Source organism: Aptenodytes patagonicus, chromosome 4 (genome assembly GCF_965638725.1).
Source record: "Aptenodytes patagonicus chromosome 4, bAptPat1.pri.cur, whole genome shotgun sequence".
Lineage (NCBI taxonomy): Eukaryota > Metazoa > Chordata > Aves > Sphenisciformes > Spheniscidae > Aptenodytes > Aptenodytes patagonicus.
This window is the reverse complement of record NC_134952.1, coordinates 62,486,878-62,505,603: the sequence shown is the minus strand read 5'-3', so window position 1 is coordinate 62,505,603 and position 18,726 is coordinate 62,486,878. Positions and strand designations below refer to the sequence as shown.

The 18,726-nt window shown below is 44.9% G+C and overlaps 1 protein-coding gene across 6 annotated transcripts in view; it reads right to left on the bottom strand.

Moving 5' to 3' along the window:
- The window catches only part of EPHA5 (EPH receptor A5), a 196,891-nt gene that overhangs the window by 17,992 nt on the left and 160,173 nt on the right, over positions 1-18,726 (bottom strand). For all 6 annotated transcript variants that reach the window (XM_076336961.1, XM_076336955.1, XM_076336960.1 and 3 more), the window contains 6 exons: positions 13,146-13,213; positions 11,583-11,708; positions 10,372-10,557; positions 5,886-5,947; positions 4,873-5,082; positions 2,892-3,041 (listed from right to left, as the gene is read on the bottom strand). In XM_076336961.1, coding sequence (XP_076193076.1) covers positions 2,892-3,041; positions 4,873-5,082; positions 5,886-5,947; positions 10,372-10,557; positions 11,583-11,708; positions 13,146-13,213 — 802 coding nt within the window. The remainder of the gene's footprint in view (positions 1-2,891; positions 3,042-4,872; positions 5,083-5,885; positions 5,948-10,371; positions 10,558-11,582; positions 11,709-13,145; positions 13,214-18,726) is intronic.

The following is an 18,726-nucleotide window of genomic DNA, read 5'->3' as shown; positions in this document are numbered from 1 at the left end:
CATCTGGCACCAGCTCAGAATATCTGAACTACATCTGCAATGGGGTTATGCATGTTTGATATTCCTGGCAGTAACATCACAATCAATAGCGTTAACTCAATTTACAGGATGTCGTTCGTTCTGGCGATACAATGTAAATGGTATCAAAATACTGTGAGAAGCTAGGATGCTGAAATACACTCTTGCATCTGAAGGTGCCTTGGGGGTCTGGCAATAAGAGGAGCAAAAGAATGAAACAAGAAAGACTGAGTCACTTGTAGCCACCACAATACTTAGAAAATAAGAAAATGGCACATTTGCTGTTCCATTCATCGGTGCATACTGCTTTGTAAGACTTGAAGAGCTAAAATTTGCACCTATAAGGAGGCATTTTTGTCCCTGTTCCTCTTCTGGACAAGCACTACTCACTTATGGATTGAGGCAACTGAACCGGATGTTAGGCAGAGGACAATTTGGGATAGTCTATTCCAGTACACCAAAGCAACACTTTTAGCTCTGTGTTTTCATAAAACCACCAGTCTGAAGACTAAAAAGGAACCACTGTGATCATTTAGCTTAGCAACCTGTGTAACACAGGCCACAAAATTCCTCTCAACAATTCCTGCATCAAAGCCTTATCTTGTGGTCAAGTCAAAGCATATTTTTAGAAGGCCATCCAGAAACCAGCACGACTAAAACGTGGTTTGTAGCCTTTGCAGTTACAACGCTGCCTGCCCTATGGCACTGCACCTCCTTTAAAGCAATCCGGCTGTAACATGGTGAGAATCGTTTTGCTCATCACCGACTGTGCTTGCAAACGACGTGCTTTAATTACAAGCCACGCAACAAGAAACTCTTGTGCAATGGAGTCCAAAATTCATGTGAGCAGAGGCCCCTGGTCCTCCACATGAAAGCCAATGCGGTATCTAACACCACTGATTCTTCCGCCAACGCAAGCAGGGGAGGAAAAGAAGAGGAGGTCTTCAGAAGATGAAGGATAAAGGCATAAATTGCATGAGAACCATGCCACAGCACTGAATTAAGTTTCCTAGGCTACCACTATCCAGGCACTTGCCACCTGCACAGAGGTAACCCAAGCAAAGCCTGAGCAGGAACTGATGCTCATAAACATCTCACCAGTCCTCTGCTTTCTGCTGCTAAAAGAAACCAGTCCCCCATCTGCTTCTTCTCAGGCAAGTGTGAAATTCACTCTGTGCCCCACAGCGCACGGAGGCATTTGGGCTTTTCGGAACAGTTCTGCAAAGTGTGAATGTTCATAGTGTTACGATCCAGACAAGGGACTCCCCTGGCCACGGAGCATTATTTCACTGGCACCAGCCTGAATCTTAGCCTGGCATTTACTGAACAACATCTGTGCTATGTCAGTGCATCAGCAATAAAGACAGTTACAGTGCTCAGTGTGACCGAAAAAGCTTGGCTCTCAATTGCTACATTCTCTGCACAGGCTATGGAGGAAAGTCTCTGTATTTGATTGAGATAAATCCCTGTGTAGATACATGCTGCTTTACCAAACTCCCTGCAAACGTGACAGCCTCAGCAATGCAGAAGCGGTGGGGCATTCATGCCAAACAACGCGCTCGTCTCCTTGGCAAGAATCATGGCGTGACTGTCTCAAAGGTACCGCTCGTTTCCGCGCCTGGACTCAAAGCAAGATGAGACAGCAGCTCGGCATGACAGGTAGTAACATCCACTGATGGCAAAGGCCCGCAGACAAAACACAGGAGAAGCAGAGGCTCTACCTTTGCTGCCAGCAAAACGGCAGAAAGTCACGGGGACAGGCATACTGCTCAAAAAAGAAAAAAGGATGAAACATCAGGTGTTGTGACCAGAGGAAACCCATGGCAGAGCAAGGACTTGCTTTGCCCAGCCAGCAGCAGCATCTTCGCAGGCAGCAGGGCTGCAGAGATGAAGTGGGAGGGATGAGGAACGACTCTGTTTGCCACACACAGAGTGGTGCATTTTCCCCCCCAACGCAGAGCTGCTTTGGGATCCCCACATGCCTCATGGTGACCCCGACCTCATGCACTAGCTGGCATCCTCACAGACCTCCACATGTCATGGTTCTCAGAGATGCAAAGAGGAAACAGGGGCCTAGAAAATTTGGCAACCCCAGGCTTAAATTTTTTTAGCCTTAGACGAGGACAGATGTTTATGGTGAGCTCAGGGTAGGAGGTAGTCCTGCAGTAGGATCAAGAGATCCTTACACAGGCTGGGGTCAGAGCTGCAGTCAGGAGGGGGACAGTGTCCCCAGGCATCTCCCTGTTTGGAGATGCTTCAGAGGGTGGCCTTGAGGACAGAGGCTCAAGGGGGCCCTTTTTTTCTTTCACAAACAAACCGTGAGAGCTTGTGTTAGCACAGACTTACAAGATGTTCACAACAGGAGCAAAACTATGCTCTCGAGATCAGCAATGCAAGGGCAACCGAGACGTAGCTCTCTGGACTGCTGTCACTAGATCAAATCACCAGCTTTTGTGCAGGGAAACAAAGCCCTTACCATGACTCTCTTGAGTGCTGCTTTACATGGCAGCAGGGGTTTGAACACACAATTGAAATGCTGCCAGTTTATCAGCATCTATCCCCTGGCAGACCTTTGTCATTAAGCAGAGGAGGGACAGGCTCCAGCTCTAACAGCATTAGTGAAGCTCCAGCGGTCTGCTGGGGGAAGCAGGCTTGCTTCTGTGCAGACGCATTTCCCTCTGCGCACAGACTGTTCTGGGCTGCTGTTGCAAAAAAAGAGCATCAAACGAGAGGATCATTTTTGTCTGACATGGGGGAGCAAAGCCATTTTTACAGCAGCTCTCCTCCTCTTGTCCCCATCCTGTCTTTCTGATTGCAGAATGAACACCGAGCCCTCAAACTCCCATCATGCGGCAGCTCTCACACGTGCTTACATCTTGGTTTGTCATTTCCCAGTAAGGCCTCTCGCCGTAGGACATCACCTCCCACATCACGATGCCGTAGCTCCAGACGTCGCTGGCCGATGTGAATTTGCGGAAGGCGATTGCTTCGGGTGCTGTCCATCGGATGGGAATCTTCCCTCCCTAGAAGGAAAAGAAAAGGAAAAAAAAACCCAAAAACCATATTGCAGAGGAGGGCAGAGAACATGCAAAAGAGGACGAAACAGCACTTCTTAGAGCACCAAGGGATATTATTTTCTCTCTGGAAAGAGACATCGAATTTTAAAGTAAATCTGTTTGACAGCATGGGGCCCCTTTCCACATTATCTCAGCCCATAAGCATTTGTAGGCTGCCTACTAATTGGCTGTCCTGAAGGTTTGTTGTTTGAATGCTGGGACATGTATAGGATCAACATCTCAATTATGTTGCATGGGTTGGTAGGGGAATACAGTTCCTCCGTTTCTGAGAGCGAGCGGGGGAGGAACAGACAGCTCTGAAGCTGAGGAAGACTTTGATCTAACGAGGGCTTCATGCAAATTGCTGTGGAAGTAATGCCCTTTTTTTCTTTCCTTTTTTTTTTTTTAATGTGGTCCCGATCCTGCAGAGAGATCTGCATAGCGGGCACAGAAATCTGTGTGTGCAAAGATCAGTCTGCTTGGCCTCTGCTGTGGGACTGAAAATGATGCCACAGCTGTCAAATGTGCTTTGCTGTTTGCTTTTCCCCTTTCTACCATTTTAGAAATCAAACTTCAATCCAGCTCTGAGAAGAAGGGAGGGAAAGGGGAGTCTGGATTAAGGAATACTTTTCTCATTGGGTTTAAAGAGTTGTCTCCCCTGATTTATATCAAAATATATTTTACTGTGAAGTCCCTTCCTCTCAGCGTTGAGCTAAATATTGGAAGGTCTCCCTGAATGCCCCCTAACAGTGTTTGTTATTGGAAAAAGGTAGAATTTGGAACACATTTTCAAAGCAAATTTTGAAAAGTCCCTTCTTCCAGTAATTATTTATTCACCGGCTTATCAGCGCATGCCTTAAGTGAGGGGCCAGATTCTCAGCAGTGCCAATTAGCACATGGCAGCACATTGCAGCCGCAGCAGGGCTGGCTGAGAGCCCTCCACCCTGCTGGGAGGCTCCGGTCCAGCCGTGCACTGAGCCCCGTCGCAGGGCTGTGACTGCCAAGAGCTGAAAGGCCTTTCCCAGATCTCCGCGGGAACTGGGAACACGAACCAGAGAGCTCCCACCACCTGTAAAACAATACCCCTGGAAAAACATGCTAATAGGACATGCCCAGGCATGCCAATCGCTGCCACGAACATTGGAGGCTCTCTCCAAGCCTGTGCTGCTGAGGATGGGTCCTGTCCACCCCCTCTCTGCAGCGCTGGGGCCACGTGGCCTCCCACTGGGATGGGTGGGCTGATGCCCTAAAAGGATGGATCAAGGATGGAAAGAGGCAGAGCACTGAGGCTGGAGCAGCTCTTTCTCAGGTTGGGGGAAATTGCCCTCAACAGGGTAACGTTGAGGGTGATGTGCATCATTTGCAAAGGGCATTACATGCTTACCAATGTTTTAAAAGGGTCAAATTGTCCAGAAGACCATGGCTTACAACTCTGCATGGGTGCCTAACCAAAGCACTTGCTCTTGCTCTTTCCTCCCTTTGGTATTCACCAAAAAGGACAGAATAGAGCTGGGAGCGCGGCACCTTTGCAAAGTTGGCTATTTGACTCTGGTGCCCAACATGAACTTAAAAGTTATTAGTTAAGTTCTGCCTTATTTGGCCATCCCCACTACAAAGTTACAGGCATTTGCAAAACGAATCTGATAATGATTAACTGGTAACACCTGGCCAAACCCTCGTGCACAGTTTAGAGGCTCTGGATTTGTAGAAACCTCTTTGCCAAAGAGCCTGAACACCAAAATGTGGCATGGAATACATTTTTCTTGAGCTCAATCAGTTGGGTATCCTCATAACTCACCCTGGTTGTGTACGCTGCTTCGGGGTCATCTTCCAGGACTCTGGAAAGGCCAAAGTCTGACACCTTGCAGACTAAGTTGCTGTTGATTAAGATATTCCTGGCAGCCAGATCTCTGTGTACATAACCCATGTCAGACAGGTACTTCATTCCTGACGCAATGCCTCGCAGCATCCCGACCAGCTGAATGACCGTGAACTGCCCATCGTTCTTCTGCAAAAGGAAGGAGACATTTGATCAGTTGAGAGTCTCTGCACCCTCAGCATTGCGTGGGCATGAATAAAAATGCAAAGGCAAGTCTTCAGGGAAGAAAAACAGGGAAATTAATAATTCATTACTCTAATGCTCTGACCACGAAGCTTTTCAAAGTTTCACTGTTTGGATTAGGATCTCTAGAGACAAAGCTAAAGAAATGTAGTTCTTTTAACTGGAGATCAAGGACCAAGCTATTTCCACCGGTGACTGATAAAGAGACTGCGACTGGGAGCAAACACATGTAGTTATGTGTATAAAGGCACCGTGGCGGCCTGTCTCCAAGTCAGCCAACTGGATGGTACCAAGTTGCATGGAAATCCTACCTGCAGAGGTCCATGTGTGAATATTTGGGGGTAGGGGCTCTTCCCCATGTTGCCACACTGCATTTCTAACCACGTCCCCTATCCTCCCTTCTCTAGCTCTTACGTTTCATGGAAGAACTCTGACAAGTCTGGGGTTTGCCATGATGCAGTGTGGATGTGCTCTTGAAACATCAAATTTTGCAGGATAAGTTAATCATTTCCATGCAGCAGACTGCCTTCTAAAATAAACATAATATCCTCCAATTTATTCTTATCTGTTTGTATCAATGCACGAACCAGGTCCTTCATGATGCTGTATAAATATAGATCAAACAGCCAACTGAGCTACTCCTGCCTCCAGAGAGCATCAACCCAGCAAACGTTTTCATTGATATTAACCATCTGCAAAGAACCCATACTTTAACCAAGGTCCCCCTGGAAAAAGGATCTAAGTATTACCTTTAAAAATGTATCCAGAGAACCGTTCTCCATGTATTCAGTCACTATCATTACTGGTTTGCCTGGAAAAAAAAGTGCACAAGTTTGTTAGCAATTTATTTAAAAAACATGAACAATAATAAAGTCTTTTCATAATGCGTCTGAATGTGAATACACAGCCATGCAACAGTAAATCTACACCAAGACACTGCTGTCCCAGCAGGATGACAATAGTTTTTGCCAGAATATATGTAGAAATAGGGCAATCAAGGAGGAGGGGATGAAAACGTAATCCCGTTGTTATGGGTGGGGTACCAAGCCCTAGAGTGTTTAGATGATGTTTGAGGAAGAGGTTGCAAGGTGAACCCAGGCAACCTATGCACAACTTTCTCCTCGTCTCCGTGAAAAAGCTGAAAGCTTGCAGAGGCCAAATTGCACACAGTGACCTCTTTGGACTCTTCCCTATAGCTTCAACACCCTGAATTAGCAATGGCAGCCCAAGAGGAGCAACCAGGATGATCTGAAGTATCTATCTGAGCTTGGTAGCCACCAAAACCAAGACCAGGAAAAGATGGGATTACATCCCTTGTAATTCAAGTAATCCCATGTGACTACCCTTGTAAACACATCTGGAAGTAAGAAAAGGAATATTTATGCTGCAGAACAAAAGCAAGTTAAGTATGGAATGAGTGCTAGTGGAAATCAAAATAAAAGTTCTTAACAAAAGACCTGGTCTCCTATTGTTGACAGGAGTAATAATGTTTTTCCAAATCCATTTGATTAATTTTCATGCCCGAGTCATTTTAATGGTAATTATATATAGGTTTTGCTCAGTTTTTATATCTAATTTCTCGCCAGCTTGCCACAATGACATAGCAATAATTAACGTGATGTGCTCCAGCCCTTGTAAATTCAATGAAATCTTATAAGAACATGTAAATTATTTTTTATTTAAATCAATTTCCATTAGCTAGCATGAAGCACAGGCAAAGAGGAGCTGTCAATTATTTGTAAAGAGCATTATAAATGTCTTTCATAGAAAAGATCAACGAAAGCTGCTGCATGTCATAACATGCGCATGAAGGTAAATGCTCCTAAGAATTGGTGCATGTTCTACCATTTAGATTGATCTTAATCTTCCCGCTTTCCCATTACCTTAACTATTTGCCTAATTTACTGCTTAATTATCTACATAATAAAGGTAATTGTGAACTTGTCAATCAAAACACTCATTGTTGTGCAGATACTACCTTTGTAGCGTGAGGGACCTGCACTGCTTCAATTCTTTTAAGTTAATATCACAGCTACTGCCTGAGCTTGAAGCTTGCCAAAAGTATTACTTTTGATATGATAAATGCACCTCGGGGCCATGAAAAATATCGTTGAGTCCCAAACAAAATAATGGGCCCCATCTTCAAGGATAAATCATCTGTCTACGCACAACATGGGCTGCGTGCAGGAGGGAGGAGAGATCTCAGGTGATGTTGCTACAGGTTGGCAAACACGTCAGTGGCTATGCAGGGAAGGAAAATCCCAGGTATATCTCAATTTTTTTTAAATTTTTTTTTTATTTTTAAACACTAAACCCCCGGGTCCCTTATCTCTGACACTTCAAAGCAGCGTGGGAGCGAGACTGGCATCTTGTTACGCCACCACCCTGGGGGGCCTCCTTCAGACTCCTGCCTTTGGTTGCCATTAGAGAAAAGAACGTAAGATTTCTGGCACTTATGTTTCATTATCTGACTGCTGCAAGTTGACAGTAATCATGGAATAAATTAGCCCCATATCCAAGAGCATGGAAATAAAGACACAAATAGAGTAACTTTCAACAAAGTAAATTAAAAGTAAACATTGGCCCTTCTAAAGTGCTGGGCTGATTCTCTGTGTCAGCAGGGCTCCCTCCCGCTGGCATTATGGGGCCATAAAATGTGTGTCGATGCCATTCGTATCAATGTACTAATGCAACATGCACACTGTCAGTGCAACCAAACGGGATGCGAATGAAAACAGGACCGTCATTACCTTTGTAAAGCAGAAATAGCTAAGGGCTTGTCTGCACAGGGACAATGAAGACAATTAATCCAAATTAACTAAGGTGTGCATTTGAACTAGATTAGTTAAATGGTATTAAGCCCCTGCACAGATATTCTCATTCAGAATTAAAAATGGCCTAATTCAATTTAACTTAATTTACTTCCAAAGTAAATCATGATGCAGCGAAGACATTTTACCCTAAAGATCTGAATCTACAATACGCCAATGACTAAAACACTGAAGGGGAAAAAGAAGTTAAACAATACTTTGAGGTAGCAGCATAGTTTTGGATTCATAAAGGTTGTTTTGGTCCATTTAAAAGAAAAGAAAAAAGCTGGGAAGATGCTCCAGATGCCCGATGGAAAAAACTTTGAGTGCAGTAAACAAGCATTTACTGAGCTAATGAGGAGCTCAGGGTGTACGTACCCCCCTGCATCCAAACTCCAGTTGCTCCAAGTCCAATTTAGAAGGAAAGCTCCCAGTGTTTCCACAGCCTTTGGAGCTGACGGCCACTTTATATAAAAGGCAGCTCGATAGGGAGGCCCATCCTCTCTAAAAGTGGGATTCCCACCCCTCGCCCCGAGGCCCCAGCAGCCAGAAAGACTCAAGCCCGTGTCAGCAGCAGCTTTGATGTGTGTATAATCGTCACTCGCTTCCTGCCCAATATCCCACACCCCTGCAGGGCTAGAAATGGGAGCTTTTATGTATTAAGGGCTACACAAGGTGACCCCGAGAGATTTTGATATTTATTCAATTTTGGGGAGAAACCTATCTTGGTTATTTTTTTTCTTTTCTTAAAAGTTTTAGGAAATGCAATTTCAAGGAAAAATGCAAGAAAAGGCTGTTGATTGCAAAATAGCATTGATTTTGAGTAGGTTATAAGGATCTGAATAGGACAAACAGCTTCTCTGTACCTTCTCTATTGCAGCTCTGAAAAAGAACTACTTTTGGAGACACTGCCTCTGATGAATGACAAATGGTACTAACAGCAGCCACATGGCCCCAAGCACCGGCATTTGAACGGTAGTAGCTAAGCTCTGACATTACCAATCACAAAGACAAGAGGGGACACAGCCATTCACACTTGCAAGGCTGGTGCTTCTTCAGCTAGCAAAAACTTCCCAAAACACAGACTATATCTTAAAATAAAGGAGTAGTTGTTTTCAACAAAAAAAATCCTTGATGCAAATAACGTAGATCCTCCAAGGCTTTAAAATGGAAGAGTAACAACAACTCTGCACCTTTCCCACAGCCTCAGCACAGCACCAACAGCCAGAGGGGCATGGGCTGGGCACATTTGGATGTGCCGTCCCTTCCTCTGCCCTTATCTTTAGTGCATACAGTAATGTGGAGAAGAACTGGGCTGGGAAAGTTATGGAAGGTTATTTTGCTAACTGGGCAGTCAGACCTGAGTAACTCTTGTGCTGGGATGTTTTGCCAGCCATGTCACATTTTCCCCAAGCCCTCAACCCCTCTCATAATCTATATGCCAGCACTAGGGGCAACTATTACCATGGGCATCACTAGCAGATCCCAGAGGGAGCTTGCCTTAATCATGGTTTTACACAGTCCTGTTGTCTTCAGCTACACTCCTGTTCTTCTTCCCTGCTTCTGGAAAGCAAAACTTCAGCTAACTTGTGTCTTTGCTCACATCCCGTGTGAATGATCACAAGGCTCAGCACTACCCTCCTGTGGGCTTTGCTTCACTGGTTTCTCAAAATAAGGTGGCTGGAAATCATCAGGGATTGTGGTGTTCCGCCCCCCCCCCTCCCCCCCCCCGGAATCTCAGTAGCAAAATCCTCCCCATTTCTCTGCCAGGGAAATCGCTTCCCACTTCTTGGCATATCTTTCCTCACCCTGGGGCTCATGTGGTTTCAAAAGTAAACATATAAAGGCAGGAATAAGAAGCGAGCCTGCTCGAAAAACTTAGCGGGTGGCTCAATGTCGCTGCGTTCAAAATGCTCTTGCACTTTGCAGGCGGTAGGTGCTGCTGAACTACTTGCAAGGCAGAAGTCAGGCAGCACACTCCACCAGCATTCAGACGTCCCAGGCTTATTGCCGTCTCCATCACCCACCCACTGCCTGAGGCTGGCCAGGCATATCAACTCCTATTTCTGTCTCATTTAATTTTGGGCCTTTGAAGAGGGGTTTTCTCTTAGCCCATGCATATTATGCCTAGGTGAGGCAAGGTTTGCAGAGGGACTTAACATTTTTTATTATTTTAGCCATTATCTATCCATTCTAGCTAGAAGAATGCTGAAATCCTTCAGGAACAAACCCCCTTTACAATGTTGGGGGACGTGTTCCTGGCTGGACCTACAAAGCGTGACATTTTGCACAAGGGGAGTTCATTGTTTTTAAAGAAACTGTGAAAGGCACAGTCAAAACGCAAGTTACCCAAGTTTTCCTCCCCTAACCAACTCTCCCGTCAGCCAGAGTTCAAGGACAGCAGTCCACAGCAACTTGTACCTACTTTTTGTGACGACGCCTTCCAGGTGGATGATGTTGGGGTGGTCGAACTGCCCCATGATGCTTGCTTCTCCCAAGAAATCTCGCCTCTGTTTCTCTGTGTAGCCCACCTTCAGGGTTTTAATAGCCACCGGAAACTCACGCTTTCCCTGCAGCTTCAGCCGCCCGCTGCAGACTTCCCCAAATTCACCTTCAGAGATCACAGAAAGAATGGGATCACAGCACGTCAAGGGAATGCACGGCGTGCATCTGTCTACAGCATGCAGCCCAGCCCCTACAGATAGCTGATCAAAAGCACGCAGGGCTGTCCCGCATTCATGGATGTGGAAAGCTGAACATCACAGTGATCACCATCTCAAATAGCTGGCGTACCACCAGCCAAGTAATTCACAAGCACAAGAAAACTAGGAAGAAAAATGTAATTTTCCTATCTTTAAAGACCTATGGCTCTATATTCTATTGGGGCTTTTCCTCATTTCATGTTTTTGTCTACTAGATGATAGAGTCCTGTCACATCCTATATCATCGCCTTGTGTAGATAGCTGTAAAACACAAGCCACTTACTTCTTAACCTTCCTTTGGTAAGCTACATAGAAGGAATGCTGTTAGCCTTTCACAGCAACATGTATTTTTATAGACTATAAACCCTTTCCGATTTTACGACCACTTTAAAAAGTAACCCAAATGGATTTTTTTTTCTTTTTTTTTTGTGGTGAACAGTAAATTACCTCCAAAAATACAATTTCAGAGGATAGAAAATATTCCTAAGGTTGGATTCCAGCTTAACTGGAAAGAAAATGGGAGTTCCTTCTTTTAACCAAGGAAGTTAAAAGCTTTGGACTTTGGTTTGTGCTTTTTTTCTCTCCCAGATGACTTCTTATTCTTAATTTTTGCTTCAAGACTGACCTTAATGGGGGACGAGAAAAAGGTTAAAATGGTGAAAAGAACCTGAAAATTAAGTGACTCATTTCTCTTAGCGTCCATCGAAATAACTCAGCTTTGTCCAAACATGACTGTTTTCTGCTGTTTTCAGTTCAGTCCCTGATTTCAAAACTGCAGACAATGACAGGTTTGTCCCAAACTTCAGCTGGAACATGCTCCCCACCACTTGCAGGGTACCTAACAGCACAAGTATTTCACGGCGCTTCCCAGATCTCTCGTGTTAAGAAAGCCAACCCTCCATGCTGCTAAGGGTCATGAAATGTATTTCCATACCAGCTCCGATAACTCTTTCAATAGTTATGCACGAAGCTTCAATTTCCTTAGCAAACTCGTGGACAGCTTGATTAGGGTCCTCGTAGGTGTGTGGGTCAATGTAGGTCCTTACTCCAGGCAGCTTAACTGCAAACACAAATTAAGAGTGTTAATGGCAAAAGGCATGACAGAAGATGGGCAATACACACTCCTGTCCCTTGCACTCTGCTTTGCTGGAAAACACTGTAGCAGGGAAACCTATTTCTACAGGGAAAATGAATAGCATTCTTGGAAAATGACATTTAGTTTATATGTGACATACGTGCAAGTTCATCATATTTAGAAAAGCACATGATAGTGCTCAACTGGAACAATGCACAGCTAAAAATCCCTCTCGGTGCTGCCTAACGGGCTGGTCTGGGGTCTGGTGCAAAAGGATCCCTTTTCTGGATCTGGAGAGGGTATGTCAGGAGGAAGTAAAAAAAGCAAAATGTTAAGGGAACAACTTGCAAAGCAAGTTGGATGGATGGGGGTTGATGGAGAGCTGCAATAAATTATGCCCTACCAGTCACATATTAGCTAATCAATCGGCCACATTATTTCAGATGGAGTTACTGAGATTTAAATTAACTGAATATTTGCATTACAAAGCCTGTGGTTTGAACCAGTATAAATATAATCAATAGCAGGCTTTTTCTCCAGGACTTGAGAGGAGAAAAAGTATTTTCATTATCCATATTATAAGTTTGTTTTGACAATCATTAAGGCTACTCACATGAAGAACTGCTCATCAGTCTAATAAGACAGCTACGTTACACTGTGGCTCTTAGTTGATTTGCTTCCTGCTGCCTTCATTACATAGCGCTAATGGAAATTTGACTTCCACTCAAGACGCGTTTCCCTTTTCCACCCCAAAAGGCACCTTACTGTTACCCACCCCCAGATCCCACAGCACTTGACGAAGGAAGGCTTTTCAAACACTGGCTTTGGATGTATGGAAGGACTGACCATGAGAGTAACCATGAGATGTACTTTCTAGCATCACCGCAGAGGTTTTTTGTATATGAGGACATTAACACAGCATTTCTGAAAGCTTCCTAGGAGCAAGAAGTAGGTGTTATCCCTCACACCTCTGCAGAGGCATCCAAGGCAAAGAGTAGCTGCGGGCTTGGTCTTCACAGTTGGCTGGGGTGGAGCAAGGGTTTCAAACAGGTATTCTGGACTGACGCATCCAGACCACAAAAACGTAGAGTTGTTATGTGCTGACCAGGCAAAATTAATTGCACCTTGGGTCATACAGCAAAGACAAAGGAATAGAACAAAATGGCTCACTAGAGAGATCTGCTGCAAATATACAGGTGTGAATAGCTGGGCACGTATAAGGACTGTTCAGATGTTCAATTCTCCATGGGGCTTAGAGCAGAGCAGGTGGGGACTTACTGAATAACAGAACAAACAATTCTTTTGTGAATTACCAGCAAAACCAGATAATTTTTTTTTAAAAAACAAAACAACCTCTCAGTTGTATTTCTCATTACCACAGAGCATCAAAAACACATATATACATGTTTGATCTTTACTCACTGTGGCCATTATGAAAATGCATCTTTTCTTCTTCTGGATCTTGTTTAGCCTTGCTATAGCCACATCGCCTGGAAAAAAAACCCAGAAGAATGTTTTTGTCTCCGGCATGGCAGAAACCTGCTCTTTACTTCAAATCACACAAAGCACAAAACCCCAGAGCAGTGACGAAACCAACCTCTCTAGCGGCTGTATTGCTGCTGTCCCAGTTTTAGCTCATCAAACTACTTGCAATTTCCCTAACGGGATTCAGCCCAAGGCCCACGGATTTTCAATTGGACTTGTGTTTCCAAATCCCACAGATGCTTCTGAACAACTCCACCCTACCATACATCTAATTCAGCTATTATTAAGAAGACAAAAAAGCAAGAACAGGAAGGATGATGGAAGATGAATGGGATGAAACATTAAAATCGCAAAAGCAAGATCTGGACCACAGAGCTTTTGCAGGCACCATGTTGTATGTATTGCATGCTCTCCTTCATCCACTGGGCATTTGCACAGAACTTTAAATTTTGATACTTTAGAAAATAGCCTTGTGTAAACATTAACACCTTATATGCATGCAAAATAATGGCTTAAAAACCCCAAAATCTGTTGCCTCACTGCCCTCAAGGGTCTCCTATGTATTTCTGGCTCTGATGGGGTTTCCTGCACATCTCCTGTCTTTATGCAGGGGAGCTATCATTCACGCAATCCCCTCTGCCCAGCAGCAATAAAGATGGAAGAAGGCACGCAGTCACTGCCTGACCTATCTTGCTCCCACATTAGCACCAGGCAGTGCAAGAATACTGCTGAATCCTACCATGGAGTTGCAACCACAGTCATATGGGAGTCGCATCTCCCCCAGGGCATCCTCAGTCCCTGGCTGGTCCCTCATCCTTCTAGCTGGTTCTCTAGGCTATGTTATTGCATTAGCACTAACTGGCTGCTTTGGTGGCATTTCTGAGACCTGCTTCACTTAGACAACCACGTAGGAAGCCACAGGGTAACTGCATAGGTAAGGAGAACTGCTATATACACATATATATACACATTTAAAAATACGGGATGAGGTATGTATGATGCACACATATATGCCAGTCTTTCCAAGGACTGGATATGATAACGATACAGGAAGTGGATCATACTTAAAGCAAACTGCATGGACATGAGACAGAGGGACACTGCTTGATAGAGTGAAAAACCTACAACAGACGCCTGCAAACCAGCCAGCACGCAGTGGGATCGCTAGCTGGCACACCTCAAAGAAAGCCTCAGGTTACCAAGAAGCCACTTAAAGCTGAGAAACTTGGAGTCTTCTCTTCCATTGCCCATGATTTTTGAGATAGGGGGATGCGAGCACTCCAAGCACCACTCACAGCAAGGAGGAGCATACAATTAGCAGAAACAAAACTGCAGTTAGGAGGAGGCAGTAACAGGCATCTGCATGAAACTTGCCCTCAGCATGAAGTCCTATTACAGGGAACTGCTGTCTGCCTGGATGCAAGGGGCCAAGCAGCCTTTAGGCTATAGGAATTTGGCACTAGATTTGTGAAACTATCACGATTACAAACAAAAGCCCCAATAGGACAGGACACATGCATCGCCACTGAGCTGGCCCCAGCAGAGCTGGACACTGGAGGGTTGAAGAGGAGAAAAGCAACATGACCTCCCAGGGTTACTCCAGGGAAGGGGAGCAGGCACGCAAGCTTACCTTGGGGAGAAGGGGAGACCTGTGCCAAGGGGAGAGGAGGAAAAAACAGATGGCAAAGGTTGTGCAAGCGCAGGGGAATGGATCGGGACAAGGTGCAGAAGACAAGGGGGGAGGCTGACAGGTGGTCTGGGGGCACAGGCAGGGAGATAAATGGGTCGCACTTGATAAACAGCCAGGCTATTCATGCAGGGCACGATTTCAGCAGCAGCAACCAAGCTGAGACCACCACGCTCCAAATGCAAAACCCACAAGAGCGGCAATGAGGTGCCCAGAGACACGGCTCAGATATCTGCGTGTCGGTGCTCGTCGCCTTGCTCTAGCAGCAGCAGTGCCATTTCCCAAGATGGGGTCCTGCCCAATTAACTCAAAAACCTAAGCACTAGGTGTACGCGGAGACCCTGGGAGTAAGGGTCATTTCAAAGCGTATTTTGGTGTTCACAATCCCTGGGTGAAAATGGATTCTTCCCCTTCATGATACTGCTTCTCTCTTTAAGTATATAAACTAGAGATATGAGTATCAGTATCGATTCCCACTTCTGGCAACCCCAGTTTTTTCTGCTGCAAGTTGCCAAAAGTTACATCAGTTTGCCACAGAAGTAATTTTCTGGATTGAGGTATACAACTCAATTTTCCTCTTAAAAATACACATATGTTTCAATTCATCCTTCTACCAAACGCACATATACAAGAATTCTTCTGTTTACCTTTTAGAGCAAATGCCCTCATCTCTTCCTCAGGTTTGGAGTACTTCACCTATAAATAAGCTTTTCTAACATTGTCTTTTTTAGTACCCACATCTCCTGATTCTTCAACGATAAAGAGGGAGGAGAGAGAAATCGGGAACATGCCATCGCTTGCGTCCAGTGATCCAAGCACATCTTGATGTCCAACAGTCCATGTTTTACTGCCCAGGGACACACTCAAAGGGCCAATGCAAACCAGTTAGCTCAAGCTGTCCCCCTCTCTTGAGCTGGGTAACACATACAGCAGCACATCACATTAGCATACGAAATCAGGCTCTGGGACCCCCAAAGCATCATTAAAACAAGCCTCAACAAGACACACCAAAGTGAAATGGCAGCCAGTGGACTGCAACTCTCAAGCAACAGTTGGGCATCACTAACAAAGCTTGCTGCAAAACCTGCCCTTCACACGCCCGCTTTCCTAAACTAACTACCCAGAGAAACAAGCTGTGTACACGCTGACTGGGACTAAACCGCACTTCTTCCCTTCTTGACCTTCAGATGCTTTAAATAACACACACAAGCAGTTTTTTCTCCTTTCTTCCCCAACTAAATCCCATAAAAATCTGCTATTTCAGGTTAACAGTCCTGATTCACTAGGTGAATCTTACTGGCAGATAAAAGTATCTAAATATTGTGGCTTTGCAATATATTTTGGGGGAAGAAAAAGCTCCCACTTGTTTGTGAAATAACCCATTTCTGCATGTGCATTTGCTCTTAATATTTATTGGAAAAACTGTGAGTCAAAAGCCTCCTGATGAACTCATTCTCTAGTTTATTGTCATTGTACAAATGATAGATTTCCTATATCTTTTCTATGTCACATACAGCACAAGCATAAAGATCCTGACACTCACTTCATCTCCCACTGGGCTGGAGACACTCAGCCAAAGAGTTAACGTAATTCAGCAGCACACCTGAATCTCAACTCACTTACTCCTGTTGTGGATTTGTCCCAGTTTCTGTACCTAGAAAGCAGATGTCTTCCTTGCACAGCTCTGTGTTTTTCAATAAAAGTATCAGATAAAAAAAAAAAAGTGAGACTTTAAATATTCTTAAGGCATCATGTCTTATTTAAAAACTACTTGCAGATTGGCAGGCAGCTCGTAAAATATTTATAGCGCAGATTATAAAAGTGAAGTTGTAAAATGATCCCTATATAGGTTTATAAAATATAAAACGGATGGGTAGAAAGACGAAGAATCCAGCTGGGAAACCAATGCCCACTGCCTTGCATGGCAGAAGCCAATTCACAGAGAAAAATCCTTCAAGAAACAAGGCAGGAAGATGCTTGCTGTCTCTGGACCGATGGAGATACTTTGCATCTGACCCTGTGCTTCGGGGTGCCTTTGCTGGGTGGTGTGTGGTCCTTCGGCCACCCGAGGCATCCCCAAAAACCACAGAATGCCCAAGGGAAGGAGTTTCCATCTCCCTAGCTGGGGCCACCACTCTGGTCACAGCCTAGGCAGGACACAGTCAGGGGACTGCGGAGCTGGATCTTGGACAACCAAGCCCTAGGCAGTGATGTGGGAGAGTCTTTATATACTTTTTTTAATAGGCACAGGCCAAAGCATTTCAGCACACAGCCAAGGTGTTACTGGAAATGCACATGAGGACAGCATTTAGACGTCCCCAATGAGGAAAGGGACCTCACCTTGCTAGATGCAGTCAGTACCATCGAATGGTTTGTGCCCTGAAGCAGCATGCAATCTCCCGTCCCAGTCCTGCAGAGATTTATATATGTATTTAATCTCTTAAATATAAATTAACTCTGTACACTTCTCTGAAACAGAGACAAAACGCCAGCTGTTTTTCAGGGGTGAGACCTTTACTCAGAAGCACATCTTTTACAATAAATCAACTTTGAGGAAATGCATCCAACCCATCTTGAGCTGTCATTTTACAGGAGGTTTGTGAGGACCGCAATGCTGTTGTTTACAAGGGGTTAGTGCTTGTTTCAGACTATTTATTCCAAGATGTTAAAGCAATAAGGCTGCATACGTGTTGCAGGGCAGGGCCACGTTCCACCCAGAGGAACAAATAAACAGGGCTCTGTCCATCTGGCTAAGTTCCTGTCGCCTCAGCTCATGTGTGGAGACAATAACTTGTTCAGCAAATAGTTTTATCCTGGATAAACACCACTGATACTGAGAGCCAGAGGCAAAAGTCTACCTCTAGCGACGTTGGTCCATGTTCAGCATTTGCCTTTGCTGCTTGCAATCCTAGAATATATTCAGTATCACAAAACCAGAGATACTGGTCCCAATACTCAAAGGGACTGGTGTAAAACGAACAGCTTTTATACTGGAAGTTGTTCCCCACTTTTCTGTTCACTTTCCTCCTGCTTTTTTGATGTCTATAATGAGTTACCTCCATTGCACTGGACCAAACTTTCACCTGCAGTAACTTGGAGCAATCCATGCAGGCTGGGAATCTGACTCATTCAACTCCTCTATCTACTCTCAAAGTCCTATAATTCAGAGAACGGGATCAAAAAAGCAGTAAAAGGTCTTGAGATGACAAGCTAAGACCTTTGGCTCTGTTCAAAGAAACACTAGACGACCGGCCTGAGAGGAACCAGGGCAGGTTCCCTTCCTAAGGGCTGCAGGCTCACCATCTTCTCAGCTGCTTTCCCAGCCACTGCTGTCCCCCTCTACAGGGTGCGACCCTGCCTTCGACCTCTGATTAACTTGGATGCCTTACAAAGGAAGTTTCACAATTCCAGTAGCAGTATTTTTAGCTTTTAGTCTTTCCCTGCCCTCACACTGAATGACTCCCTGCTTTCCTAAACCATGGCCAGAACAATTAAAAATAATTTAAACAAGATACCGTTTCCCCCTCTCACAGGAAGCTCCCTCTGAAGTGATCTTCATAAATCTCTCTAAAGAGGCTGTCGTGCCTTCCCATAGCACAGCCGATGGCGTCCATGCCTTGAAGTCACTTTTCCCATTTCCCCCTCCCAGCTTGCTGCCACGTTAGTCTCTCCGCAGCTTAGGAGGAAACTTGTAGAGGGTGTTTTCCAGGTCAGCCAAGTTTTCCCTATGCATCTCTCTTCGTAGCCTGGATGTCCATTCCCGGTCTCCTCTGAGAAGTATTTTTCATTGCTGCCACTCTCTGGTTGGGGGCCTTGCTGGGGACATTTGAA